Here is a 15,154-nt window from a genome sequence, read left to right as displayed (position 1 = left end):
TTAATAAGGGAGCAGTGTTGTCCTAGTGGCTTCAGCGTGCGACTCTGAGAGCGTAGGTTCGATCCCCGGCTGTGCACTAATGGACTTTCTTTCTATGTGCGCATTATCATTTGCTCGAACTGTGAAGGAAAACATCGTGAGGAAACCGACAGTCCCATTCCGATAGACCCAAAAAGTCGACGGCGTGTGTCAGGCACTGGAGGCTGATCACCTACTTGCCTATTAGATTTAAAAATGACCAAAACCTAAAGAGGTTGTAGCGCCACTGATTATTATTATATTTAAAATGTATGGTGTCGCAGAGGTATTAATTATAAATATTCAATAATTAATATTTAAATAGGACATTTTTTCAGAGGGTAACTTAACTGCCATGAGTACGTAAAAAATATTGTGTTTATCGTAATATATTATTTCAGGTACAACCTCCAACGCTGGAAAACTTTCTCAGTAGGATAGAGGAAGGCTATTGCAAGTTTCATAATCCGTACCACAACAACCTGCATGCTGCTGACGTAGCTCAAACTGTGCATTATATGTTGTGTCAAACTGGCCTTATGGTATGTGCATACAATATAATAAATTGCATTAATGGTGGCGTATACGCAAGAAGCTCCCTACAAGTGTGTACATGTTCATTCCATTTTTAAAAGAAACATAACAAATAAAAATCACCTAAACATTCACTTCACTTTATTTTTAATGGCGACTTCTGTGTAAATCACAATTACGCCAATGTCGCGTTTTAAGTCTTAACACGGTGAGGATAGATTTGATGGATTAAATTTAATCTAAGCAGAGTTACCCAAAACAAAAATGACGTCACAATAAAGACAACACACACAGATATCTAAGAATATATACAAGAGGTTAACATTATACTACAAGGTCACCTAAACATCTGTGTATCAATTTAAGTAATAACTGACAGTAACAACTGTCATCAGTCAACGTCAACTGCCATCTGTCAAGAACAGTCTAGGGCACATAGCTTGACTACTTGTCTTGCGCTTTTTAAAATAGTACTACCGTTATATTTTACTATATAATAATATTTATTATGACTTTTTTAGTATGTCCGAGATGAAATGTAAATCTTCTATTATTATTAAAAGTAGAAATGGAAATATTATGTGTCTACGTACTTACAACATTTCGCTATTTTTCAAATGCCCAATTTCATATGCACATAATATTTACGAAGACATGACTGTACATATTTTTCGATTTACATAATTTATACAACGCTTCATCATAAATCAAATTTTCATTTTCTCAAGGAGTCCTCTGGCATATGTCCAGGGTTGATTAAGTCGTCTGACACAATTACTAGCTTTCATATTCGCTAAATGTCTGTATAAATTTATTCAAAAATCAATTTCAATTGAGGAGTTTGAACAATCAATCTTTCAGTTAGGTTAACTTTCCCTTAGCTTGGAAAACTTTAGTATCAGTCTGTGAACGTATTTTATTTTAACTTTAAAGATAGTATGGGAATTTTGGACTGTCAAAAACTGAAATTTTTCTAAATATTCGATTTGAATCCCTATTAACAAGAAAAGTTAAACTTAAATTATTTGTACCTAACGCCTTATATGGGGTCATACAAGCGCGTTATGTGAGAGTACTCCTACAACGCGGTTCCTTTAACGCGGAATATATTTTGTTATAGGATTGATTACAGTATTGTGTAACTAGAAGCAGAATTTCGATATCTCAAATATTAAACGACTATTGTTTTTTCTTGTCCCTGTAACTTCTTTGATATTTTCTAGAACTGGCTATCAGACCTAGAGATATTCGCAACGTTGGTGGCTGCGATTGTACATGACTTCGAACATACAGGCACAACTAACAATTTCCACGTAATGTCGGGGTCTGATACAGCACTATTATACAACGACAGAGCAGTACTAGAAAACCATCATATAAGCGCAGCATTCAGGTATGTTAATTAATACTTAAGATTTATTCTTATATACTACTAGCTGTGTATGTGTGATTTTACTTAGCCTACCTTTTTAGTACATACCAACACGGAACAATTTGCTATACTACCCCAGAGACTGTTCGGTTTTCTGGAATGAAAACTTTTTAGGTTTTTCTGTGAATTTTTCTCTAAATAAACCTCAGAGTTCAAATCATAAAATTTTAATTAACAAATAAACAATAGGGTTGATTTTAAAGGGGTGAAAATTAAGAGATGAGAGAGAGTATGTATTTGTGTATACTGTATCATAAAAATAAAAACATGAAATGTTGTATAAAAAATATAAAATAAACATTTAGAGGTAGACCACCCTTAACATTTAAGGGTTTAAAAGACAGTAGCTGATCCTCAGACATACTGAATATGCATAAATAATAATAATTTCATAAGAATCGGTCGAGCCGTTTCGGAAGAGTATGGGAACGAACACCGTGACACGAGAATTTTATATATTACCTAGACAACTAAAACCTATGTTTATTTGATTTTCTAAAGCATTATATGCCTAACACAGGTCGTGCATTTTTACATAGAAGAGTTTTCTAATTAAGTTTTCCTTTCCGTTCTACGCCCTGGATTTGAGAACTGGCATTTAATGTATATTTCTTTTTTGACATTCATAAGTGTTCATTGTGTTACCTACATGAATAAATGATTTTTGACTTTTTGACTATTTAAAACAAAACACTAGTTATGACCATTAAAATTAATTAATCATTTGGAACACAGAAAAAAAATGATCTGTTTTAGCTTCGTACAGTTTTCAAACAATTTACAGTACATTGTTCAGTCAGCTATATAAACTCGTAGTTTATATGAAAGTGGCAATATTTCGAAATGTCTTGAATATATTTTATAAGATGTGGACTTTCAACAACGTAATTTCCCTTGAGATACCCTTGCTTCTTTTAACACTTAGGGTGGATTTATTTAGAACTAAAATCAAATTTATGCTCTATTTTACTAGCGAGAATGGACTCGGGAAAATAACTCCACAAAAAAAACTTTAAGCTCCGTTGTTCCCAACCTTTTTTTTGCCATGCCATCTTAACCTTTCAAAACTTGTTATACCAATACGTAACATACATAATTTTTAATATTGAATAATCTAATTGTTCACATAAGAAAGTCAAATTTTCTTAAAAAGGTTTTAGGAAATAAATAATTTTAATAAAGATTTTTCATATTAATTCATTATTTTATAGTTCCATTTTGGTTGCCTCTCGTAACAATCAAATTTCTCCACTGGAACTTTTTCTTTTCTTTTAATGGAATGTCGCTGTTGACCTTAAGGGCCTTTACAGCTCTGCCCTAAGATTCTGTAACTCACTTTTCGAACTCACACAGCGGTTTTCGCATCAACAATTTGACAGAAGACGAAAAAGTACTTAACAATCGTAATTAACTTTAATTTGTGTGAATAGTTTGTTTAAATAAATCGTTGAAGTTATTTATTTTAGAATATTAATTTAAAGGTATGTAACACTTTCAAGATCAAACAATGAATATTTATAACATTCGCGAGAAAATTACCCCGGTGTTATTGAAATTAGTTTTCGGTCGTATAATTAATAACGATACCAGACACGATACGATATACATTAATTTGGCTTTAAGGTTGAAGTTTTAACATCAATACGGGGGTGAGAATGTAAAGGCGGCCACTGACGATACGTCCATTTAGCAGACTTCCTTTTGGATGCACTCCAAATGGAAATTTTTCGAGATACGGTACCATTCAAAATACTTCCATTTGGATGCATGGCGTCACTTCGAACTTTGCAATCATACGGAACGGAAATAAATAATATTATGGATAACAATACTTTACTGGTGGCAGCAGTTGTGTGTATTTTATTAAAAAGACAAAAAAAACCTAAGAGAAGGTGGATGAAGGATTGGTTGAAACAAAGAAATACTTTTACACATACCAATTTATATATATAACAAACCAAAAATATAAATATATGCCATAAACATGGATATGATTTATATTTTTCTATTACTTCCAACACAAAGTCATAATAAATAATGCAAAAGACTGAAGACGTCGTCCGATACGTTCGTCGTTTCGATCTTTATCACGAAACTTTTCGCGTTAAAGGTTAAAAATATAAATATAAAAGCTGTTTACGTTCAGCTTCCATCAATCTCCAACCAAGATGAAGTGTCTCGGCATTATAATATAAATTGTATCGCTTCGAGCACAAATTAATAAATTATTTATGCGACAGCGGAATACAAATGGAGTCAATGCTTTGAAATGGTAATCAAAATCCATAAATAAATTTCAATAGGCTTATGATTAATTCCTAAATCATAAAACCAGGAGCCAAGGCATGTCGTGATGCCTGAGGTATAGGGTTTGAGCCCAATAAATAAATTTGTAGTAATGGGTTGTGAACAGACGAGTCAGTCACACGGTATCGTCAAAGAAGCATCTTCAAAATCTTATTATATAAAAATTACGTGTCACGTTGTTTGTCCGCTATGGACTCCCAAGCTACTGCACCGATTTTAATGAAATTTGCACACCGTGTGCAGTTTGATCTAACTTAAAAGATAAAATAGCTTGCATCTCAATTTATACCCGCAATATTATTTTATTGCAAAATATTTGTTTATTATTTGATAGTCACAATTCTAACAAATTGCAAATTGTGTCTTCCATTTTCGGTGTTTTTCTGCTTTTTACAAGTGTAACACAGTTCATGACAATTCTTTGTTTATATATATTTGGCTTTGTTATTTTTATAAAAGATCTACTAAAATATATGATGGAAACTATATAACGCTATATATACATGCCGGGAAACAGAAAAGGCAGTGAACGTCCTTCAGGGCCCTTAGGGGCCAATGCAGACTAAGATTACTTTGGCGTGAAATATTAGTAAAAGTAAAGCATGACTACCGTAAATAATAATAATAAATGCCTTTATTCACTGACCAAATATATAAATTTACAAAATTTTAACCTAAGCTGCATCAGCTGCTAGCTAGCTACTTAGTTGTCTTTCAACATAGGCCTCTTCTTGTTCTTTCCACTCGTCTCTTTCAGGAGCTGATCAAGCCGGCAGACTGTCTTCCCATTTCTTTATTTAACGGCCTCTTTTCTTTTTCCCAAGGATGTCAATCTATGGCATCTTTCGTTCATTTTTCTTTTTTCGTTCAATTGATTTCGATCAGTACAAGTCCAGTTAAGTTTTTAAATTTTTCCTTTGTCCTTTTCCAAATTTTTGTGGTCGTCCATCTGTTACGCATGTTGTCCGTATGTTCAACATACTCCGTCCATGTACAGGATTCTGATTGTTTTTGCTAGTGATAGGCACGTTTAACATGTTCTACCGCAAATACTTTCCATTAAAAATACTGAATATTTTCTTACCAAAGCTATGTAACTGTCACACCTATCTTCCGCAGGTCCGACTGACGTTTAATTAGAGATAGAAAAGATTCCAATTATCCGTTGTCAATGGTCTCCTACTTTAGATTAGTTTCTTAGAATGACCTAAGGCTAATAGAAATTCAATGTATTTGATAGATTTAGATTAACTGAACTGGGAACCCTTGCTGGAATTTAAACTGATTTCTCTAGGAAAAAGCTATATTATAAATAGTACAAATTATAATTAGTTAAAAATAACGCGGAGCTTTCGTGCGATTTCTTTCAAGCAACCTTTCAATGATAAATAAAACGCCGTTGACTTTTTGGCTCTAAGTCGTTCGAATGTTAGAAATTAATAAAAAGAAATTAAAACAAGTTTAAAAACTCTGATCCCTGTGGCAGTGTACCTTTAACGCTGACAACATTTCCTCGCTGTATTGCGATACTTAGGTAACGGTCAGGCACATGTACTAGGCCCTTCTATTTATTTTACTTATGCTCTCAAACATCACACATATCAAAATGAGAACAATCAAAAACTTATGAAAATCTAATATATAAAATTCTCGTGACCGATTCTTACGATTTTTTTCTGTGCATATTCAGTAAGTCTGAAGTAAGTGATAAGAATCGGCTACTATCTATCTTTCAAACCCCTACGTGATAAGGGGTGTCCCCAAAAATATTGTTTTATTATATTTTAGACATTTTTTTTGTTTTTATTTTTTTATGATAAAGGATATTAAAATACATACAACCCTTAATTGTTAGTTATAACTTGAACTCTGAGGCTTAAATAGAGAAAAATCACTGAAAAACCTAAAAAGTTTTAATTCCGGAAAACCGAACAGTCTCTGGGGTAGCATAGCAAAATGTTCCATGTTGGTATGTACTAAAAAGGTAGGCTAAGTAAAATGACATTAAAGATAAATTTCGCGGGGGCAGCTAGTAGGTATGTTATAAAAAGTGTGTGAAAATGACATGAAAAATTAAGGCACAACGTTAAGGTGGGAACTGACCAACGTTACGAGGTGTAATGTAACATGTAATGTAATGTTACACAGCGAGTATTCCGTGCAGTCAGTACGTCGTGTTACGGGGAAAAACAACGTAACACGACGTACTGACTGCACGAATGCTCGCTGTACAACATTACATTACATGTTACATTACACTTCGTAACATTGGTCAGTTCCCACCTTTAGATTCGACTTTCTTACAATCGAGTAGCTCGCAATATCCCATAAGATACATTTAGAAAAGAGGTATCCCTTATAACTGATATCCACTAACTAAACTCATTACTTTCAGGTTGCTGAAAGAAGAAGAAAACAATATTCTTCTCAACCTATCACGGGATGAGTTCCGAGAGTTCCGAACATTGGTGATAGACATGGTGCTGGCCACAGATATGTCATTCCATTTCCAACAGCTGAAGAACATGAGGTCTCTACTAACCCTGGCCGAACCTACCGTGGACAAATCCAAGGCAGTCTCTCTTGTTCTACACTGCTGTGATATCTCACACCCGGCTAAGGTTCGTTCTTAATAATTATTTTGATAAAAAGTTTAATGATAAAGGATGTGACGTCACTTTTTTGACATCAAATTGATCAAGGTTTTTGAGGCTTATTGCTCGTTCATTTACATTACTACTTATTAAGTTGTGTAAATGTTGAACGACTAAACGCGAAAATCGGATTTTAAAATATTCATGAGAGCCTCAGATATTCTATATAATGCTTGCATATAACTTGTAATTTACTATTTAGTAAGATTTATATAATACGGCCAAGCGTTGCTGTGGCTAAGGTTTTTGTTATATTACATAGTAGTAAACTATTCAAGGGCAATGGTAGGAGAGCACCAGACATGGGGACCACCATGCTCTTTTGGTGGTAATGTCATTAAATTGTAGCTTATGTGAAACGTTCGTTTCAACACAGCGCCGTCTGTTAGAATTGTGACTATTAAATAATTAACAAATAATTCCAACGCTTTTTTTAGTGTACATTAATGATTTATGTTCACTCGCACTCACTAATGCTAAACTCTTTTCTTTCGCTGATGACACAGCTATAGTCTTCTACTCACACTTTTGGGAACAAGCCACACGGTTAGCTCATTTAGGTCTTCGCCAAATCTCTCAATGGCTTTTAGATAATCTCCTATCCTTAAATACGTCTAAGACCAAATACATATGTTTTCACATATCGAAATCCAGCAAACCAAACCCTGTTCCGCCTATTAAATTACACTCATGTTTGAACCTTCACAGCAACTGCAACTGTCCTCTCCTGGAACCCACTAAAACAACCAAATACCTGGGATTAATTATTGACTCAAGGCTTTGTTGGGGCCCTCAAATAAACTACCTATGTTCTCGAGTTCGCAAACTTATAAATGTTTTCAAACGACTTAGAAAGCCTGCTGATCCACATACAATCAAGATAGTGTACACTGCATTATGCCAGTCGATATTGTCTTACTGCATATCGGTTTGGGGTGGAGCGGCATTGTCTTCAATGCTGAAAATTGAGCGCACCCAACGTGCCATTCTTAAGATCTCATATAAGAAACCTTTCCGCTACTCAACTTCAAAATTGTACAATGAAACAAAACTTTTAACTGTGAGACAATTATATTTATTAGCAATATGCAGACTTTTTTGGAAACAAACACCCACCGCACCGCATCAAACAAAACGCAAACTCATATTTAAGCAACCCAAAACTCGCACTGTCTTCGCCCAACGCTTTTTCTCCTTCCGAGGCCCTTTCATCTTTAACCACTTCATTAAAAACAAAATTATCACTAACATTTCAAAAATCACATTACATACATTTACTAAACATCTCAAACGATATCTTGTTATCCTGTCGTATTCTGATACTGAAAATAGGTATTCTTATTGTACAAAAATAGTTTTAATATAAATTTGTAGAAATAATTAATATAACTTATAAAATACTGTTTTCATGTCAAAAGGAAGAGACTGGCTGCCCACAACACAGGGAATCCTAGTGTGGGGGCCAGTGCACTTTACTTTATCTAAATATCTTGTATATTGTGCATAATAAAGTTTTCTTTCTTTCTTTATTTCTTTCTAATTTGCAATAATATAATATTGCGGCTATAAATTAAGATGTAAGCTATCCTATCTTTTAAGTTAGATCAAACTGCACACGGTGTGAAAATTTGATTGAAATCGGTTCGGTAGTTTAGGAGTCCATAGCGGACAAACAACGTGACACGTAATTTATATATATTAAGATATAAATGTATAATAATGTAATGCCAAGTCAAGTCCAGTACAATTTGTTCAAGAGACTCCAGAAATAATATTTCATTTGCATTTACTACCAAGATTTTTGTTCATTAACTGTTTTTATAAAATATGAATAGGTAGATACAATTATAAAAAGCTAAACTATAAAAACAAAAAACCTTTAAATATTTTTTTTCTCTGTTATTTTTTCATCATATGATATTCTATATTTTAATTATATTTCAGAGATGGGACCTTCATCATAGATGGACAATGAGTCTTCTAGATGAGTTCTTCCTCCAGGGAGACAAAGAAAGAGAACTGGGCCTTCCATTCAGTCCACTCTGTGATAGGAACAATACACTAGTCGCTGAATCTCAAATCGGTTTTATAGACTTTATTGTGGAGCCAAGTTTGGGCGTATGCGCAGATATGTTGGAATGCATCCTAGGCCCTTTGCATTCCAATACTAAGAACACAACTAGTACCAGCCAAGGTGCTCATAGTCAGGAAAATGCTAGTAAGTTTTTAGGTCCTCAATAATAGTTACATTTAGTTTTAAGTTAGTTATCAGTAAAATATTAACAGTAAAACCATGATCAAGAAAGCAGCTCTATATGCATCTGTGTATTTCCAATACACATAGGCATATGTACATATAACAGGGGGCAAAAGGGGGCAGGAAGCTTAGATGGTGTTAATTAATAGGCAGTCCATGGACACTCAATGCCAGAGAGCTCGTGAATGTTTTGCCATTTAGGATTTAGTACGCTCTTTTGTGATGGACCTGTGAAGTGACCATGGAAGTTGAATTGGTGCTAAAATACTTCAGCGGGTAGCTGGTTCCATATATTGGTGGTGCGCTGCAAAATCTGCCTTAAATACCGCTCAGTTGTGGAACGACGTCCGATGATGAAACTCAGCTGCTGGTATTAATCCGAACAACTCTTCTAAACACTCAATCGTAAATGTGGTAGATGAAGAGAGACATCTTTACGCAACGTCTAGTTATCAAGCCGCACATGGGCGTTGTACAATTATTGTCAACATGTCAAAAGGAAGACACTGGCCGCCCAGGACAAAGAATCCTGGTGCACTTTGTTTTACCTAAATATTCTTTTCTGTATAATAAAGTTTTTTGTCTTTCTATAGATTCAATTAAATGAATACGTTTCAGGCGCTGAGGTCACAAAATTAAAAATAAAGAAACCATGGGTCACTTGCCTTATGGACAACAAAAAGATTTGGAAAGAGCAAGCCGCAAAAGGTATTTTCTACTCGTGTCACTGTTTCTCAATTTAATTTAGACTTTATAGTTTTTTCACGGGATGAAAAATCTGTTCCTGAAAAATTATCATAATACCAAAATGTTAAATATAATAAAATAAATCAGTGGCGCTACAACCTTTTTAGGTCCGGGCCTCAGATTTCTTGATCATTTGTCAATCCAATAGCCAATTAGGTGAACAGCCGCCTGTGTCCGACACACGCTGTCGACTTTTTGAGCCTCTGGAGAGCACGATGTTACCTTCACCGTTCGAGCGAATGTTAAATGTGCACATAGAAAGAAGGTCCATTGGTGCACAGCCAGGGATCGAACCTTCGACCTCAGGGTTGAGAGTCGCACGCTGAAGCCACTTGGCCAACCCTGCTCAACAAAACTAAATAATATATAAACCGATTAAACCACGGTTAACCTTTATTAAAAGGCTATTAACGTAAAGGATATTGAACACCTGTATGCGCAATGACACAAGTAAACTGCCTATTTCTTAAAAACTAACTTCAGTAACTTTAACATATTATATGACGCGGTGCTGCGGGAGTTTTTTAAAGTATTATCTGCTATTTTATGGTAAATCTACTCATTCTGTGGTTGGTGGACTCAGTTACCGCACTTAGACTCTCACGAGGACCGTTGTGCGTCATCACAATTTATATAACTAGTAAATCAACTTTATAGTTACCTTTAGACAAGTTTGACTTTAGTTATTAATTAAGATCCTTCACATTTCTAGGCTGATAACAGCTGTTAGTAAAACCATTGCTCTTATAATTTATAAGGGAGCGTTCAAGTATTATTTAACGAATTTGGGGGGGGGGGTTCCCTCTTGTAAAACGTTACGATGCGGGGCGGGGATTGGGTTACGCGTTTTGTTAATATTATTTTCGACTTTCCAATAGGTACTCTACACTACATAATGGTTTGGTGTACTTTTAGGTATAAATAAATAAAGAATCACTGGGTGGTCACGAAACGTTTTACTATTAGGTACAGAAAAACGTTACGGCGCGTTACATAGGGAGCGAGGGGTCAAGAATCTCTAAAAAATGCGCGACGTATTACTTGAACGCTCCCTTAGTTACTGATCACATAAACACACTAATTAATAAAATTTCTTCAAATTTCAGATGCAGAAGACCGGGCCAGACTAGAAGAGGAGACGAACGGGGCACCACCGCAACCACCAGCTGAATAATATTTGGCCAACCTTGTGAATAGTGTCAGGCACAGCTGTTCCCACATGCTACATTCGCTCTTCAACAAAGACACTCCATAGATCCATTAAGATCGTTATTAAAGTGTTTAATATTTCCTTATTACGTTCCACATTTACGCTATGTTTTCACATTATCCGCAATTTATTTCACATAATAAAAACGAAACGTTTGTGGGTTTAAATAAAATCGCAAGGTTATGACTGAGCGCATCGGTTCATATACACCAAGCCTAACCCAATAATATCGGATCCATTATGGAAGTTAGACAACCCGGCTGGATTCAATCTCGAGACTTGAATAACAGTTTCGGTTTGGCGGACACAAAAAAACCTGTGGCGCCATAAACCTAGGCCTATTTCCGGATGTCATCCTATATTTTGAGATAATAATACAGACTCAACAATGTATCCTGTTAAATGGCTAATATGAGTCTTTGATAAGTCTTTAATAATGTAATGTAATTCATAAACGCACCATTAGTACTTATCTAGTGTATTTACAAATGATCCTTACAACGGTATTTTAACTAACTGAAGCTTTTGTTATAAGCGTCTGTTATAAGACATTATAACTTACTTGTCAAATAGAATAAAAGTAGAATTATGTGAAATGTCCAAGTTACGTTATTAGAGCTATCTTATTATTGTGACAGATGATATTAATTTATTCCTAATGGGAAAGGCAAAGGACAATAGTGTGTCAAAAGGAATGAATTTTTACTAAACACCTATACGTCAAAAATATATTAGATTTTGACATTTGACATATGGGTTCGGGCTGTCTTTTTCTGAATCTCACCCTAGATGATTCGCTATAATATGTATATACTCGTAGTCTTACACTATTTAGCTAATTTGTTTGTCTCTTTCTGTCAAAGTGGGTTTACTCTGTGATGTAGAAACAGATAATTAAAACAGTTGATCCATATACACATTCAGTATTGAAACATGACAGTGTCAATAGTAATTTAATTTTTAATTTATTAATTATAATTTTGTAATAATGACTTAAATCTATTTTAATATAATTTAGACTATCTGTAACTAAATTAGATATTAAGCAGGCAAAAATATAGTGAATAAAATACTTCGATATGTAAATTTTTGGAAGACAGCGTAGTGAGTTACATTCGAATAGGCGATATCCCGCTGAGCGGGTTATCTAGAAATAACATTTGTGTATATACCTTGTATTTTACATGTTAATGATAACATTTTTATTTTATCCTCAAAACCTTATTAAAGTGAAGAGGTCCTTTCGAAACGAGTTTTGACGGATCTATCATCAGCGACGTTACAAGAGTTACGAATCGTTTACCTGTTTCGCGGCTCATAATTCTCAGGTCATTTTATATTGCTAACGTGGGAATGTCACAGATAAGTCAACAGCAACAAAACTTTTCAAAATTGAATTTATAATCTGTTGAAATTACATACCTCCGTTGTTCTTTGTGTTCATAAAATGAATTTAATGTGCTAACCACCTCTAACTGTCGCCGCACACGGGCCACACGCCACAGCCACAAACGCCGCCACGAGAAGCTAGAAGCGGCTACAAAGGTAGCTGAAGCGCGCGACAGCCACTTGTGGCCGGTGGTCGACACTTGCGGTCGGTGGCTGCTACTTTTTTTAACCCTTGCCTGCAGTATCATATTGGACTCTGACGAAGAAGGTTTAATTGCGCTACTTTTGATAAAAAGACGTCGTCGTAGAAGACGAAACCGTAGTTATTGGATACACAGAAAGACATTAAATATCCCCTCACCACGACAGGTCGCTAATCGACAACCATTGAACTATACATGATGAAGAATTTGGCCTCAGTGAAAATATAATGAGGCCATATTCTGGAAAATATTCGGAGTTAGACAAAAAGTTTTCAATTATAGGTTAAGCCGTGCCAGACGTTGCGTTGAGTGTACCTTCGGCGTACTAGCAAACAAATGGAGAATATTACACATCGCCTATTAAACACTTCTGTTCATTTCTCAGAAGACATTGTGAAATCTTGTTGCATTTTGCACAACTTTATTCGGTAGTCAATTTTCGTCACACTTTGAAAATAGTGGGACTCGAAAATATACAAAATACAGGCTGGCCAGTAACACGAGCGTCTACTGCAAGAGATACGTTAAAAGATTATTTTATGAATAAAGTAGCAATACCGTGGCAAGAAAATAGAATATATAGAATATTTTGAATCCCAAATCGCAGGACGGGATTGTATCTCTGATATAAATAATTCTATATCCATATTTATCTACCTATATGAAACACAGACTACGTGCGTGCGTTACCGTCGACTTCAGGTTAACTGAGGCAAGGGAGAGAGGGGCGCGGAATCGCGCGAGTGGCGTGTGGCGGCTTTTTGTGTCGGCGTTTAGTGGCCGGTGTGAGCCACAAGAAGCAAGCTGCGACGATTTGTAGCGTGTGGCCGCCACCGGCGCCACCGTGTGCGGCGAGTCCATATAAAATGTATGAAAATTACAGGAAATATGCCAGTGGCGGCGTTTTGTGGTTGTGGCCGGTGGCCCATGTGCGGGGACCCTTAGGTTTCTTTAATTAACAATTTGTAATTTTGTTTCGTAATATTAATCAATATTTGACACTCTCTTTATCTAGGAATAAACTTTCCTTAAATGTATAGATTAATATCTCATAATTGACGGAAAAACCTTTCATACGCCAAAAGCGTAACCGTACCCAAATTGTATACATAAATAAAAGACCTATTTGAGATATTATAAGATAATGTGCGTAAATAATATATCATTGAATGTATAGTAATAAAATTATTCTGATATAAGCACTAACTTACCAACTACCCTTATAATAGTTAAAAGATAATTGTAGATACAAATAAGGATAGACATAATTATTTATGATTTGTATAGATTTTTTTATTCGAGCAGGCCTCGTATGTTTTTGTAAAAAACGTTTTTTTGCATGTAAATCATATCATTTTTTATATGTATATAACAATTTATAAATAGAATTTATGTTTATTTTATTTTACCGGCTATATAATTCCAAATATGCATTCTGTGTGTGGATTTTCATGCTATTAAAGATAGATTATACCACGGTAGGTACTTATCTCAAAATATACAAATGTACATTAAATTCTATTTCTGACAATTGACAGTCGGCTATAGCAGTTAAATAAATTTAAATAAGTTACTTATAGATATTTGCATGTATGTGGATTAGTTTTACATAATGTAATAACTAATAGACAGTCCGACTATTTTAGACGTTTATTTCTTTAGGATCATCCTTTAGATCGTAAATCTTCTATAGTTATATTTAAATGTAGCCTTCAAAACTTACTTTGTTTAGTAGCCACGATGTTTTTGACGCCAACGCACACAAAATATTTCCGTATGTCATCCATTGAAAATCTAATGTTGCGCTAAAATTACTATAGACACGTTTCGCAACGGCTGAACGGATTCCCTACGAAATATTTATGGAATTTTAACTATTTGTTGTCCTTATTACTCAAATATATTCCACAAATAATATAAATTACGAATAACCTTTAATGTAAATGTTTAATATAAGAGCTATTGTATTATAGAATCGCTGGTTTCGGAGCAAATTTACGTATAGTGTCTATAAGAGTCTCTTATTTGTTAAGTAGATATTAATTAATATAATACGCTTATTAATTTTAATATTTCTGATTGGAATGGCTAAAACTCGACCAAAACATATTTTCTAAAATATACCTACCTGTTTCATGCCAGATAAAAAGATATTATTAGAAGTGGAAATATAAATGTCATTCGCGTTTTTAATTTATTTATAATAAGAGCCAAAATAGTTATATTTATACTCCAATATTTATAAAATATAATGCATATTGTGAGGTTTGGTAAAGAAAAAATGTTGTAGCCATTGTTTTACGTCAACTAATAATGTCAAGTGTCAGCTTCGTGCAAATCTAATCAAATAAGAGCCTTGATTTAAAAAAACCTAAGAAACGCACCTCCAACAGAAAAATGTTT

At 34.5% G+C, this 15,154-nt stretch overlaps 1 protein-coding gene and 1 long non-coding RNA gene across 2 annotated transcripts in view; one reads left to right on the top strand and one right to left on the bottom strand.

Moving 5' to 3' along the window:
* LOC125056254 (calcium/calmodulin-dependent 3',5'-cyclic nucleotide phosphodiesterase 1) overlaps positions 1–12,633 on the top strand; it is a 150,441-nt gene extending 137,808 nt beyond the window's left edge. The window contains exons 7-12 of the mRNA XM_047659284.1: positions 420–560; positions 1,776–1,945; positions 6,687–6,912; positions 8,890–9,163; positions 9,821–9,910; positions 11,056–12,633. Coding sequence (XP_047515240.1) covers positions 420–560; positions 1,776–1,945; positions 6,687–6,912; positions 8,890–9,163; positions 9,821–9,910; positions 11,056–11,123 — 969 coding nt within the window. The 3' untranslated portion in view covers positions 11,124–12,633. The remainder of the gene's footprint in view (positions 1–419; positions 561–1,775; positions 1,946–6,686; positions 6,913–8,889; positions 9,164–9,820; positions 9,911–11,055) is intronic.
* LOC125056256 lies at positions 12,634–13,697 on the bottom strand. Its single transcript, XR_007118033.1, has 2 exons — positions 13,442–13,697; positions 12,634–12,784 (listed from the first exon to the last, which is right to left on the bottom strand). It is a non-coding gene; the product is annotated as an uncharacterized LOC125056256 (long non-coding RNA).
* Positions 13,698–15,154: the final 1,457 nt, after the last annotated feature.

Source organism: Pieris napi, chromosome 14, assembly GCF_905475465.1.
Source record: "Pieris napi chromosome 14, ilPieNapi1.2, whole genome shotgun sequence".
Classification (NCBI taxonomy): Eukaryota; Metazoa; Arthropoda; class Insecta; order Lepidoptera; family Pieridae; genus Pieris; species Pieris napi.
The sequence above is the reverse complement of the archived record's forward strand: the minus strand, read 5'-3'. Positions and strand labels throughout refer to the sequence as shown.